Below are 15,434 nucleotides of genomic sequence, written 5' to 3'. Positions count from 1 at the left end.
ATAGTAAAAACAAGATGGAAATAGACATCCTCTGGTGAGGAATAAACTACATCCTTATTTTGACTGTAGCAACAGTCAAAGATAAAATCCTCTCCATCTGTGAAAGATGGTGAACAACAGCATCTTTGTTCGGATGGTTTTATACCTAAAAAGCGTAATGCCGCTTCTGTGTTAGCGGACAGATATAAGCTGTGTGGGAGCTTAACCAGCACAGTGTAAACATGTGTAGAAACATGGAAAAGGGTATACTCACGTACCATTTCAAACTTAAAAATCACCTTAATGTGTTCGGCCACCAGACGTGACAGTGATTTAGACCAGACCTGTTTCTGCAAAACAGCTGACACCGAAATGGGAGCACCCTGTTTGTAGACCTTAGCCCCGCAGTCTGTGCCGAGGCATTCGGGCTAGGCTGTGGAAAAGATAATTCAAAAATTACATTTCGCACATATATAATGTCACTCCTATTTCCCAGTTGATCCGTCAGAAAACATAAGGAAACGGTAAGCAAAGTAACAGGAAATAATATTGTCTAACAATATACTTTGAAGACACATATTCACATAAATATATAACAATTTCAGAGTGTGCCAACCAGCGAGTAATCTACTCCTGGAGGAGTCACCGATTGTAGGCTGATATAACAGCAATAAAAAAGACACAGAATAAATCTGTTCTATATTTTAAACAGGTAATATATATATGTGCTATTATGGAAATAGAAACCACAACACCATGTAATCAAAACCGTGTATATATCAGGTGAGCCACAGCTCCTGATGCACACACATATATATACATATTGCAATACAGACCAACCAGCCTACCACGGGATAACACTGTATATTAATTTTGTGCCACATAAATAATGTAGAGCATATAAAACAGCGTGTTTATTACCCCCTAGGTAATTCCTGAGACATACCGCATATCTGGAAAACTGTATAAAAGTTACCCAGCCACAATGCTTGTGGAACTGAAGCTATACATAACAAAAGGGATTTTATATATATATAAAACTCCCTTTACCAGAGTTATGGAAACATTCCATTCACAGTCACCATATGGAATATCATACAGCTATGTATTCCCATATCAATGTATATCTGCCTTAAAAGGAAAATATGTCACAGGAGGATAGGAACTACCAATATTGTCAAATAGGTAATCCTATAATATATACAGCAGTCACAGGATCCTGAAATAAAAGTCCTGACTGTGTGGCAAGTAGGCTGACAATCGTTTACAAATATGAATTAAAACGATCCAACATTACCAGGTGAAGAGAGGCAGTCAGGAACAGCATGCACTGATGTGTGTGCGCTAGGGATCCAAGATGGCCGCCGTTCACGCCATTAGGGAGAGAGAGAGGGGGAGGTGCACTCCCCTCTCCTAACATGTCCGCCCCTGCTCACCGCCACTCAGCCCATATACAGAATATGGCTGCAGCCGGGGGAAAATGAGAACCGCCGCGCTGCCGTGCCCAGGGTGCGTGCGGTCTCACTGACAGTTTCATCGCCTCCACAGAGCGCGGTGACTGTTCTTCTCCCCACTGCTCGTTGTCTAGGGGCAGAGGAGGGGGGGGGGGGAGGCTGCCGGCAAGACTGCGGGCGGAGAGGAGAGGTGGAGACACCCTCACTCCCGCCCGCATATCTGATTGTGGCTGTGGCCGCGGCCGTGTATAAGGCCAAATTTATAATAAAAAATGGCCCAAATGAAAAGTTTGCCTTTAAAGGCATAATTAAAACAAATTAAACATGACCCCTTTGCTCGTTCTCTCTAGGGGATGACTGCCGGCAGAGGTGCGAGGGAAGCGTGCTGAAGAGCGGCTTACCTGCGCTGGAACTCAGAGTGAATTAATCCCCGGGACTATTCACTCCTCTGGGTCTTTTCAGTCCAGCGCTGCACCTGAAAAGGAAAGAAAAATAAAAACAGGAAAACCTAATGCTAAACTAAGTATAGGCAGGAGCCTATACAGAAGTGACCTTTCTCCAGAAGGCACTTACAACAACTGAAGTCCGCTACAGAGGAGGGGCATAGTGGGGGATGAGTCAGGGAAACAAACAAGTTTATAAGTGCCTAACTCCAGACCCACCTACTATACCCCAAGGTAACGCAGTGTCCCCCAGTGGTAGGACAGAGAAAAACAGGTTAATACTCTTGCTGAAGTCTGATTTGCATTGGTAAGTGAGGGTGGCATTAGAAAGGCCTTGCGGAATAAGAGAGCCGTGTACAGACAAGTTTAACAGAAGAGAATGCAACCTTTGCCACGTGGTGTTTAATATTTAGAGACTAGAGATTTTCCTGCAGGAAAAGTGATATTAGCAAAGGATCTGCGGGCAGATAAGAAACACAGGCTGTGCTGAAGAACAGAAACTTCTTTTTATTGACGTTACAAGACCATTTGGATAAGAATTTAGTTCTTTGTAGAGGAAAAAAGCAACTCCTGTTTACTTTAAATGAAACCAAGTAAAGGAGAGAAATACCTCGAAGTACAGTCTGCTAAAACTGGTGGATGCTGTAAGGACAGTGTAAAGTAGACTTGGTGAACCTTTAAAAAGTAATTTTTAACACTGCCAGACATTCAACCAAAAATGGTTCGCTATGCCATTAAGTATTATAAAAGTGATATTACAAAGATGCATCTTCAGGCCTTCTAATAATTTTAAGACTGGTACACCACCAGGAAGACATTTAATACCATATGAAATAAACTCCATTACATGGATGAATTACTTCATTATCCATATTTTGTGCAGTCACAGCTCCGTAAAATTGTTGTGTCATTGCTATATATCTACAATATCTCAAATTCTAATGATTTGTATAAAAATGTGCTTTGAACAGTCGACTCCGTTCCTACCTAACCTCAGAATTGTATTTTAAGACATTTTCTATATTTTCCAGCCAACCCTCCTGAATCTGGAACAACCCAATGCTGGTGTGACTTATGCAATCTAAATGGCCATGCAAGTGCTATAGCTGTATAAGAGGTTGGCAAAGGAGAGGGGATGTATTTTCTTTTCTGGGGTTTATTGAAAAGAAAGGAAACCTACAGAAACAGTGACATACAAATAATACACTATTCTCATATTCAGCTATGAATAGATCTGAAAGATAAGTCCACATACAATCACACAAATCATCCTAGCCATATATATGGTTTGTCTGGTTATAGTCTGTTTTTATCCACACATGTTTTTTCATCTAAAGAGCACAAATATCATCCAGCATTCCAGTAATTTCACTACAACTCACAAATTTATATATATATATATATATATATATATATATATATATATATATATATATATATATATATATATATACACACATATATATGTACATATATATATATACATACATATACAGGGTGACTCAAAAGTCGCAGTACACCCTTTTATTTCAAAAACTCTACAGGAAATTGGGAAACCTGAATACTCCAGTAAGGTATGGGTGACGTGGTCTATCTTTTACGGTATGTACCAAACATGGGCGCCATCTTGAAATCGGCCCAATTCCTGTAGAGTTTTTGAAATAAAAGGGTGTACTGCGACTTTTGAATCACTGTGTGTGTGTGTGTGTGTATTCTTGCCAATTGACAACCCACACATTTCTGTTAGTGACTGCTGTATAAATATTTGCTATTGAACACCAATATTTCTGTTATATAATATAAAAATTTAAAAATTACATTAAGCAATGAAAAGACGTGTTTCACATTAAGTGGCCAATAATCCTACTCAACTATGAACCACTGGTGCAGTGCCCTTTTGCATAGTTTAATAATATCGGGCCTGATTCATTAAGGATCTTAAATGAAGAGGATTCTCATTTCAGTCTCCTGGACAAAACCACGTTACATTGCAAGGGGTGCAAATGTGTGTTCTGTTTTGCACATAAGTTAAATACTGACTGTTTTTTCATGTAACACACAAATACTTAATAGCTTATTTGTACACTGAAATTCAAAGTTGATATTTGTGTGCTACATGAAAAAACAGTCAGTATTTTACTTATATGCAAAACAGAACACACATTTGCACCCCTTGCAATGTAACATGGTTTTGTCCAGGAGACTGAAATAAGAATCCTCTTCATTTAAGAACCTTAATGAATCAGGCCCATCATTAGGAAACTGTTTTAACTTCTCAAAATTGACAAACAAAAAAAAGAAAACAAAAACATACATACTGGAATTGTCCCTTTCAGCTAAAATAGGGCTTATAGCTAAACACTCCTAGGAAATGTGTAGAATGTAATAGCTCTGTATTCCAAAACGGAATGACTCATTATTACATTTTTCTACTCATCTGAGTTGAACACAATTTTTCATACAAATGATTCTAAACGGAACAAATAAATATGGCAAATTACTTGTTGTCGTTCAAGTGCAACGACTACAGTTCAAACATTGTATAAGTAATTAAATTCAAACACACACAAGTCAAAAATATTCCAACATACATACATTTGGTATTTTGGAGGCAAGTTTACAAAGAAAACACACCTCTCGTTTCTTTTAATGGCCTAAAATAATTAAAGATAATAATAAACATTTTGTACAAGCCGTTCACAACCTTACCAATAAGAACAGAGGATTTACTGCTCAAAATGCATTATATGTATCCTCTAAACCAATGCAATTCTGACATCTAGTGGATGACAAACATGTCTATAGATCTATAGGCAGATCATCATTTTTATTCTACAATTTATTTACAAAGTACAACTCAAAACTAAAAATAAATTATTAGTTTTAATTTAAAATCACTGTACACATTTCAAATGTGTGATGGTATAATGCAAATATAATACCTCCATATGATGATAATCAGGTACCTAACCTTAACAAAATAATAAACATATATAAACAAACACGTATATTATGAAAACACTTTAAACATATACTATATGAAAATTGTTTTGTAGTCCTATAAAATTAGGAGTATTTCAAAATGTGGTTTTTGCCTCCCAAGTGTCCTACACAATCACAGGTCTTAGTTACATGAAAGAGGTCTGTTAACCCATCTCCTGCCAATATTTACTGCCGAAAGTGCCCAGAAACATAACACCCTTTGGGGTGGGAGTCATCAGTCATACTGCTCATACTTACTATAATCCATGGCTTTGCATAATATGGCAGGCTAAAGACGTATCCATTTACATTGGCATTTGATTAAACGGGGTTACTCACCTTAAAGATCAATTTTACTCAATAACTTTCCTTAACAACAATCGGACACAGACCATCAGTGCCGCCAGGCTCTCTCCTGCTACAGAGATGAGTATTGCCAAAAGGTAACTGGCAGAGGTCCAGGGTACTTGTAAGTGCCAGGAACCTGCTAAATAAAGCGAATGGTGGGTGTCCCAAAACCAAAATATTATTACTGGTAAGAGAAGATCTTTATTAAAATTGATTTTTAAAGTGGAAAACTCCTTAAATGTACCATCAGCGGTTGACATTTGATACTGAATTTTCAAATTCCGCAGCAAATTGTGACCGAAATAATTAACATCTTCAAATATCCATTATTTTTTAATTGTGCGATAGTTTCAGCAACTATAAAATGTTATCAGCAACCTAAAAACATACACGCAGGCTGTAGAACTACAAACAGTTCTCAGCAAGACATCACTCATTCGGACAAGCACACAGCTGTGTGTACCCAGCTTCCATTTTAACATTTATTTTCATATTCTGCCTACTCAGGAAGAGTCTACATCTTAAAAGGAAAATGCATATAAAGTAAAGCCCCTGTGGGCTAGAAATATCACCGAAAATCAATTTCAGTTGAGCCCAGTGAGACATGAGTAAACTAAAATGTTACTTATTTTTGAGCGCCGTAACAAGCCCTTTTCAGTGCAAAATGGAAACGCTGCTTACCAATCTCTCTTGTGGTAGAAGGCACTGAATGTTTCCATTTGTTTTAGCAATGCATAGTTAAATAGAAGATGTACCCACTATATTGGCACATTGTCCCTCTTACTAGTATAACAGGTTAATTTGTGTCATGCGAAGGTGGTGACTGCAAGGGAAACAATGTTTAGATAGCTGCAGACATATTGACATTTTTAAACCTGGAGGTCATCTTAGCGGAACAGTAAAAATACTATTACATTTGATATTTACACTTAACACCTTCCTACAAAGCATACAGAAACAAGACTTATGATCCAAGTTAGTGTGAAATAAAGAGATATTAAAAACAGAAATGAAGTGGGAGCAAATCAGGGCAGAAAGTAAAAAGTAAAAGATAATAAATATATCAAATATTAAAAAAGTTAGCAATTGTTGTACACTTCAGATTATCCCTCATAGGTGCAAGAAAAAAGTAAGAAAAGTAGGCTGGTTATTTTTCCAGTGCCCTGCTTCCTAGGGTCTGTGTCCCCTAGCCCTGAAGTAAGAAACAAAACAGCTATAGAAAAAGAACACACGTAATTTAATTTTTTTTCCTGCAAAAAGTTACTCAAGTTTCGGCACTAGAGGTTTCATTACAAGCGCTGCCCACTACAGACATTGTAGAATGATAGGTTATATAAACACACACGTGACATGAGTATGAAAATCTTATAATATCTTAATGGTGAGTAGCGATGTCACTACTGTAAAATATAATTTATGGTTGGAGAGTAGTGATGTCTCTGCTGTCACAAGTCACTGTTAAAGTGTTCCATGATGGAATATATAGAATATATAACAGTCAGAGAAGGTAACTCACACCTGAATAGGAGGATGACCTCATACAAGCTGTTCTCTATCAAATTGAAACTTGTGTATTATAGAGAACAACATGCCTGCTACTGTAAAATAAAAAGCACATTAGAGATCACTAGTGCTGTAACTTGTATAAATGCACTATGCATATAGTCAAGGAAATCCTTGGAGGTTTCTAAAAACTTCACTTTTTACGGCAGGGGTGATATAGATTTTTATATATATATACATATATATACACACACACACACTTTATATAATTCTTTGTGAATAAATTCAGCAGTTGCTCCTAACTGTAGATGTAGGGCACAAAAGGAGAGTGCTAATAGTGAAGTATATTAAAAACCATAAAAGAAATATAGGATTAATACTGCATACTTATCAATGTAATAGAAAACAGAAGTGCTTATTCTGCTTCAACCATGTATATATTCCTAAAAATAGTGTAGCTTATTCTTGTGTCGCATCTCCTGTGTGAGATAGCCAATCTCTATATATAGAACAATTACAACAAATATACAGGGTGCATCCAAAAAAGGATAATATTTATTCATTTACAATTTAAAAATTACTGATCTCACATGTGTAACATATTAGTATACACCACTGTAAACAAATTCCATAGAATAGCATAACATAACATTATGTAAATAATGAGGATAAAAAATCTCTATAGGTAATAACAATTGGGTGTCTGGCCAGTACTGCCTAAAACCGTTTGGTGGATATATTGTTCAAAATATCAAAACTTGTGTGCACATGTAGTGTATAGCGGGATTAATCTCACCCATCTGTAGAATGCTTCTGAAGTGAGGAGATAAGGTGATTCTTAATCCATTTAAATGGATTATGGTACCTAGTCCCATTGGGCCATCTCATCCAGCTGAAGTGAAAAGAGGCTGGATGAGGTACAATCAATTTTCTGTCTGGCTGCTTCCATGCTGACTCAATGAGATTTGTCAGCTCTTCAGAAGGAGGAAGGCAGACTACACACCTTTTCTGCCTCTTTCCCCCCACTGGGCCTCTGAATCAGAGACCACTAATACCGCTTTCATACTGCCCCGGCAATATCCCAGGTTTTTCAAGCCGGGTTTTTGCCGGGGCTCGGAGCGTCCCAGCTCAGAAACACCATTCATACTGCACCTCGGACCCGGGAATTTCCCGGGTTGACCCCATTCATACTGCACAAGTCTGTGCCCTGGCAATTTGTGGGAGTCATCAACAGAGCATTTTTCATTGGCTGAAAAATGGTGATGTCATTGAAAGGTGACTGGTTTTTTGACTCCACCATCCACCATTTCTCCTAAACTCCTTCTCGAATCTTCCACGGGCTCCCACCGATGACATCATCCTCCAGAGACAGGCAGACAGCCAATCAGCTTGTTTTCTGTGCAACCCGGGTTGAAAAACCCGGGTTGCACCATTCATAGTGCAGGCAACCCGGGTCCGACCCGGGAATTACCCCTCGATAAATCCCGGGTTGAAGACCCGGGTTTTTAGACCCGGGATTTTTGACTTGTACCATTCATACTGCACCAAGACCCGGGTCGTTTGAGCTCGCCCCGGCAAAAACCCGGGATTTTGGTGCAGTATGAATGGGGTATAAGAGAGGAAGTCCGAGTTCTCGTGGACTCAAGAAATGTATTTCATTTTTCAAGATTCTGTACCAACGAAGTAGACCAAGAAACTTTTGCCTGGATTTCACCCTGGAAATCAAGAGGAGTTGATAGGATAGAAGAATCTTCCCCTGCAACCTTTTAATATGCCATAAGGGCAGCAGTCTTATAAAGCTGCACTAATACATTTTGACCAAAAGTGATATGCGCATTCCACTGCGGGTATTTCTGCAAGATGGGCGCGCAACTTAAATAGCGCCGCCACAGACTGTCCCAATACAGTCGCCTACGCTGGATCCCCCATTTGAGGGATGCCCTCGTGCGCACCCGCCCTAACCATCTGCATCAGAGTCCACATAAATTGACCCCGGATCATACCATCCACTGGGTAGTTTGGTTTTATATGTTGCAGAGATAAAATATTCCACCTTGTTTGTTTTACCTTTGTCAGACATGTTACGCAATATTTATGATGCAACAGAAATAGGTATCCTGCAACTCTATATCAATAGTCGCAGTTACACTACATTTATTTATTTAATTTACTTATTATTTTTAACTTTTTATATATATATAGTTATGTGTTTATATAAACACACATACATATTTCATAACTCTATAGGGATAAACCCAGAGCTGTACTCCCCAACACAATTTGTGTTAATATACAAAACAGAATAATTCTCACAATAGAAGAATCTCAACAATAAGACTATCTATGTAAAGGAATTAGTATCAATATGTAAATATTCTACAGATATCTATTTGTACAGATATGTGCAATATAAAACTGATGTAAGGTTTCATCCCTACAGAACTATGTCTAGGGCAGCGTTTTTTTGTTTTTTAGTAGTGTCTGGGGTAAAACTGCTCAGGAGTTTCTTCAACTGTCTCTTATCCTGAACTGGCTCCAAGGAATATACCAATTTGTGAAAGGGGAGCAGTCCTATATGAACATGACATGCTCCTCCTCCTCAGTTTTTAACCACTATATATGTTTAATAGTACTTGTATCTGTCAAGTAAAAATTATGTGTGATTACTAAAAAGGAAGACAGACAGGCCATAAACAATGACACCACAGAGATAATAGATAGTATAGCCACTTTTGTTTTGACCCTGGCTAATGCCTCAAAACAGTATGGAAATTAATCTCTGGGTAATAAAATGAATGTCTCAGAATTTATTACCACCATTTATTTATATAGCGCCACTAATGCCGCAGCGCTGTACAGAGAGCTCACTCACATCAGTCCCTGCCCCATTGGGGCTTACAGTCCGAAATTCCCTAAGACAGACAGACACACACACACACAGACTAGGGTCAATTTGTTAGCAACCAATTAACCTAATTAATGGTATTGCAGGTAAATAATGGTATTGAAGATATTCACAAAGTATCCATAACTACTATTAAGGTCTCCCCTTAACATATTGTTTCTGCAATCTTTGATTGCCATAACATTCTAAGTTTCTCTTTCATCCAATCTGGGGGCACTGCTACCATGTGGTTGTATGAGGGCACATGGAGTTGGGACTTAAATAGTTAAACTGTTAATGTAACTGTTGACAGAAGCTCCTCAGTGTTTAAGTGCCCAAGGAGTTGGGCTGTTTTCAGTACTGCTGTGCAGTACTTGCTGTTAGTTAGATTTGATTTTCTTTTATTTATTCCTATTATTATTTATTTTTACTTCAGACAGGCTAAGTGCTGTAAGCAGCACCTACACCGACAGAACTAAACGGAGCACCGCTCCGTCCATTTCAGTTATGCTGGAAGATGTCTTCAGTTACAGGCAGTGACAGCCGCGCGTTGATGAGGCTGTCACTGATTTCTCCTGACAGGTCCGAGCTGCCTCAGGCATAGAGGGTTGTGCCCTGATCGGTGAGCGGCCATTACAAGGAGATAGCAAGTCCCCCGCTGAGGCGGAGGGGGGAACTTGGATCTCAATGGCCAGAAAAATGAGAGGGCAAACAGTGTGGGGAGAGAGAGCAGAGACGCTCCCCCCACAACACCTAAATGATAGACACACAGTTTACTGCTCCCCTCACAGAAGACGAGGACATCACCTATTAAATTACAGTGGCTGGCTCCTTCCCTCTTCATCCTCATACAGGCCTCAGCAGCTAAGTACCCCTCTGGGGAATAACTAGGATCCTAGTTGTAAAAAAAAAATATATTATATATATATATATATATATATATATATATATATATATATATATATATATATATATATATATATATTTATTTTCACTCTGTGCCAATATTTCCTATTGAAAATTTAAAATGTGTTTTTCTTGACTAGTTGCACATGTATGGATTCCTTTTTTCATAATAATCTGACTATTTTACATTTCCTACACCTTTAGATATATTGTATATCTTCACCTGTATGTGCAAAGGATGCATGCTGATTGCAGAGCCTACATCTACCTATACTGTACTTGTATAAACTTGTATGTGCATCGACAATTAATGTAGTGCAATCCAGTACACATTTTGCACTCTGGAAGTGTCAGATCACACAGTTAGGCTAAAAGAATGTTGCTCCATGATGGGTTAACCCTAGCTCAGGATCTACCAAGGATAAAACAGTGGGCTCCATGTGACTCCCAAATGAATGAATTATCCTCCATTTTCTAGAACAGAAGCATCTCCTAGAGAGCCATAGAAAGGCTATCAGCATGGGTTAAGGCTATGGTGCCAGCTGAATGTGATTCATCGTTGAGGGAATGTCCAACAATAGTGAAATAGGCGAGCTGGGAACTTCTGCATGGTGAAATTTAAGAACGAAATTACGATAAAAAAATATGGTAAGGAAACCAATAAGTTGTTTTGTTAGACAGGATTTTAAAATATATTTGAATTTCATAAACAGTGGTTCCCAGAATTTTTATTAGTTCACACCTCAATAACTAGACCAAGTTTCATAGTTTCGCACTGCGTAACTTTCACAGAAAATTACTATTTAATTTTCTTATTTAAAACACACAGCTTTTTATTTTATAATTTTAAATGTGATGGTTAGGATAAGAGACAGAAATCATAAAAAAAATATACTTTTCCAAACCTTTTACCATGGTAACTTTACATATTCAGAGAATGCCAGAAATCTAGTTTCATCAAAAGCTCAAATATTTTTATTACTGATAGATCAAATACAAACTGGACCATTAATAATTAGAATAGCAAACTTGTTATGATGCATTATTCATGAAGACATTTTAATTTGTTATGTACAGATGGCTTTGAATTTTCCAAAAGAACAAACATGTAGTACCTTTAAAAACCAAGGCAAATCTTGGTGGAATTTTAATGTTCCATGAAATATGTAGTTTGCATAGCATGCCTATTGCATCTCAAGATATATCTATTCTAACATCGTAGGTTCCTGTAAACTCTTATTACACAACTTGAGAATCGCTGACTTAATGTATGGAATCACCATGGAACTTGAAATAAAGGGATACTTAAATTTTAAAGGTTTTGGAAACTAGCAACAAAAAAAATATTGCAACACATATATACGTGTATTCCAATGAGTAGATCCATCAGCATATAACAGAATATTGACTGCACAACTACAAATGATGTGTTGTTAAAAAAAAATAAAAAAAATAGCTGTTATCAAAAGATTCATAAAATATATATCAAAACATTTTCAGAGTTTTTTTTAATCCAAAAATACTTGAGGTAAGGTGGAGACATATGAGGAAAGTTTAATCCCACCCAAAACTCAATTTTCACTTTTGTGTAGAAGGTCTAAACTATAACCTTGTCCTCAGGCAAGGAGAGCAGACATCACAGGACTCTTATATTCTGCTAGGCAGCGTGTTGTACACTGACAACACACTGCCAACGGGAGCTGGCATGAGTGAGAGGAGCAGCAGCGGAAGACATAAGACGACTCACTGGACATCCTAAGCGCCAGACCCCAAATAATTATCCTTTGGAATTGTAGATAGGGTATTCCACTTTTGGGTGGAAGTATTCGTTAAGCTCTTTGAATGTATAAGATCCTATATATTTGTGAATGTTAAAAAACAGCAACACATTTTAATAGCCTTTTAAATTTGACTGCTAGTTAGGTACAAAAAAAAAACAACAACAACAAAAAAAAAAGAAAGAAATGACTGTTGAGAACCAAATAAAATGGAAACAGTTACATAATCAGGGTACGCTCCAAACCTCAAGATGTCAACTTGGAAATGGATGAAGCCTACAAGTTTCATAACCCAAAACGGATACTGCTACATACTGAAACAAATTGGACTATGTCGTGAAGCAAACCTAGAACATACAAAATCACCTACCCGAATCTCTTGAAGGTTGTGGAAGTTGTTTCCCACTCTGACTGAGATTTTACTTGGTGTGTAGCTCTCGTCTGACTTGTAATCAGCATAAATGCATAAAGCCTTCACGGTAGTCTTTCTTCTGCAAGCCAGGAAAACAAAATACATAGTAAGGCAACCACAATCATAGCTAATCAAAATCTTTTTACAGCAATGTTAGAATTTGGGCATGTACTTTTATGCTCTAAATAATCTGTAAAGTCTTGGAGCAAACTCATATATATAAACAAATCTTTCTAAACAATAAGCTACAGGAAGTCTCAAAATGTAGCAATTAGGAGACTATGAAAGCAAAATAGTCATTTCAAGTTCTGGGATATTTTGTGGATTTAAAAGGGGGTCAGCTGCCAATTAGAGACATTACATTATGAAATTGTGAGATCCTATTTACAATTTAACCTATCTTTAGTCCGCAGGCTTTAATTAAATGTAATGACAAAACCATAATTTGTAAGCTGGCAAAACACATAAAAAGTAGCAAACATACATATACACTTACAGCAAAAAACCATTTGTTTTTGGAGGATATATTTCTATGTATGATGTGATATTCATATCTATACGGTTTGATAAGAAACTCCTCAATTTAATTTACATTGTAATCCTTCACCTCAGCTGCTTTACTAATGGGGTATTCAGACCATGGCTCAGCCTTGTTCTTAGAAAGGATGTGAACAGAGGATGTGAACAGAAAGAGCTTGTTATAGGGAACAAAGTTCCCTGTTTTTTATGCTTCCAGTATGCCTGGATGCACCGAAAAGCAGATGCCAGATCAAGCCTTTTTGATGAAAAACAAATTTGGCTGTGAAGCTGTTAAAAAACATCTTTGCAGAGCTTTTAGTGCTTAAAAACAAAAAAAAAATTTATAAGAAGCTGCTCGCTGATAAAAACGAGCTCTGGGAGAAAAATCTAAGCAACTCCTTATGCTTCTATTTGAACCTGTATAATGCATGCACGTTGTTAAACTTCCTGGTACTATACATTTAATTTTAATGTTACCTGCAACTGCAAAACGCCACATAGCAACTTTACTACCTTGTCTAATACATCCTCACGTCTAGCTTAAGACACATGGAAATAGGTCCAACCTGCTACCAAAGGATCTTATTACTATACTCATTTCCAACTGCTTAAATTAAAATGAATGGCTCCCTTTAAAATTCATTTGATATAAAAGATGGTACTAGACAGGGTTGTCCACTCCCTCCCTTGATATTCATCCTCTGCATGGAAGCGCTAGCAAGTTTGATCAGACTTAACCCTAATACTTCGGGGATCAAAATGAAAATTAAGGAATATAAATTTTCCCTGATCGCAGATAATTTGCTTGCCACACTTACGAAACTTGTAATATAATTTTCTAATTTATTAAAAGAATTTATGGAATTTGGTACACTGTCCCAACTTTAGAGTAAACTATTCCAAATCAATGGCTCTAAACATCACTATAAGTTGTAGAAGGCCTAAAACTATCATTCCATTTGTTTTGCATAGTTCACATATTAAATATTTGGATATACATATCGCCAATGACCTAGACCAACACTATCGAGTTAATTTTATACCACTGTTGACCAAACTTCTTAAATAATTACACTCTCAGAGATCTAAGAACTTTACTATTCTGCTTTACTATTCACATACTTCCTAAATGGTAATCATTTTATATGGAAGGGTAATTTAGCTTGTATAAAATTACAAGTACTTAACAAACCAAAACATAGATAAGTTCTTCAACGTACCAGCGATGTGGAGGATAATGTTCTAGCCTTGCAAAACGGATCTGAACAAGATTCGCGCAGATGGTCACAAATGCAAGAAAAATTTGATGATCTAGAAAACCGCAGTCGAAGAAATAACCTTAGGTTTATAGGTATTCCAGAATCAGTGAAAGGGCCTGACTTGTCCTCTTACCTTAGCCAAGATCTAGTGGTTGCTCTCAATTTACATGACGAACTAGATAATTTACAAATAGAACGAGCCCACCGTCTGGGCTCAATTAGAGAGGATAACTCTACTAGATCTCGACCTGTTTTGGCTCGGTTCTTAAACTTCAAAGACAAGGAGAAAATATTGATAGCATTCAGGAGGAAGAAACAATTAGAGATTGAGGGTAATAGAATACTGATATTTCAAGACTATTCAGCTATGTTGTCACAGAAGAGAAAAGAGTTTGCACCAGTTTGCAAATTCTTGGCTGGTAATAACAAAAGTTTCGCTCTTTTATATCCAGCTAAGCTCAGAGTAGTGGAGAATGGCCGTACACTAATTTTTGAAAATCCGGAGATGGCAAAGAGTCATTTTCAAGTGCCTACTCCGCACTCAAGGTCACCGGCTGGAGCTCACTCCCCTTCTAATGCACTGACTTGAATGATATAGCAGTCTAGACCTAGATAACATGGCGTTAGAAGGTTGATAAAACACATAGTGACTATGTGATAGCTGATTATGTTGATAATGTGAACTCTCTCTATATGTATACACATGTATGTGCGTATGTATGTAGTTATGTTACAAATGTTCATTGTTGAAGATTCTGTGATCTCTGGTAATACTTCCAGGGATCACACGCAAAATTTGGTTAGGAAAATGTTAGGAAAAAGTTTGAGGTATAGAAAATGTAATGCATTATATACTTTGCTTTCATATTTCACAAAAAGGTTAAATATCCAATGTCTCATTTTACAAATGTGGGGTGGTGAATCCCATGGCATGGATCAAGTTTACTTATTGATGGTTTTGGTGGGG

At 37.3% G+C, this 15,434-nt stretch overlaps 1 protein-coding gene across 2 annotated transcripts in view; it reads right to left on the bottom strand.

The window, feature by feature from the left end:
* Positions 1–15,434, bottom strand: part of ANAPC10 (anaphase promoting complex subunit 10) — a 69,972-nt gene that overhangs the window by 38,875 nt on the left and 15,663 nt on the right. For both annotated transcript variants that reach the window (XM_075199204.1, XM_075199194.1), the window contains one exon: positions 12,648–12,768. In XM_075199204.1, coding sequence (XP_075055305.1) covers positions 12,648–12,768 — 121 coding nt within the window. The remainder of the gene's footprint in view (positions 1–12,647; positions 12,769–15,434) is intronic.

Source organism: Mixophyes fleayi, chromosome 1 (assembly GCF_038048845.1).
Source record: "Mixophyes fleayi isolate aMixFle1 chromosome 1, aMixFle1.hap1, whole genome shotgun sequence".
NCBI classification, from domain to species: Eukaryota; Metazoa; Chordata; class Amphibia; order Anura; family Limnodynastidae; genus Mixophyes; species Mixophyes fleayi.
The sequence above is the reverse complement of the archived record's forward strand: the minus strand, read 5'-3'. Positions and strand labels throughout refer to the sequence as shown.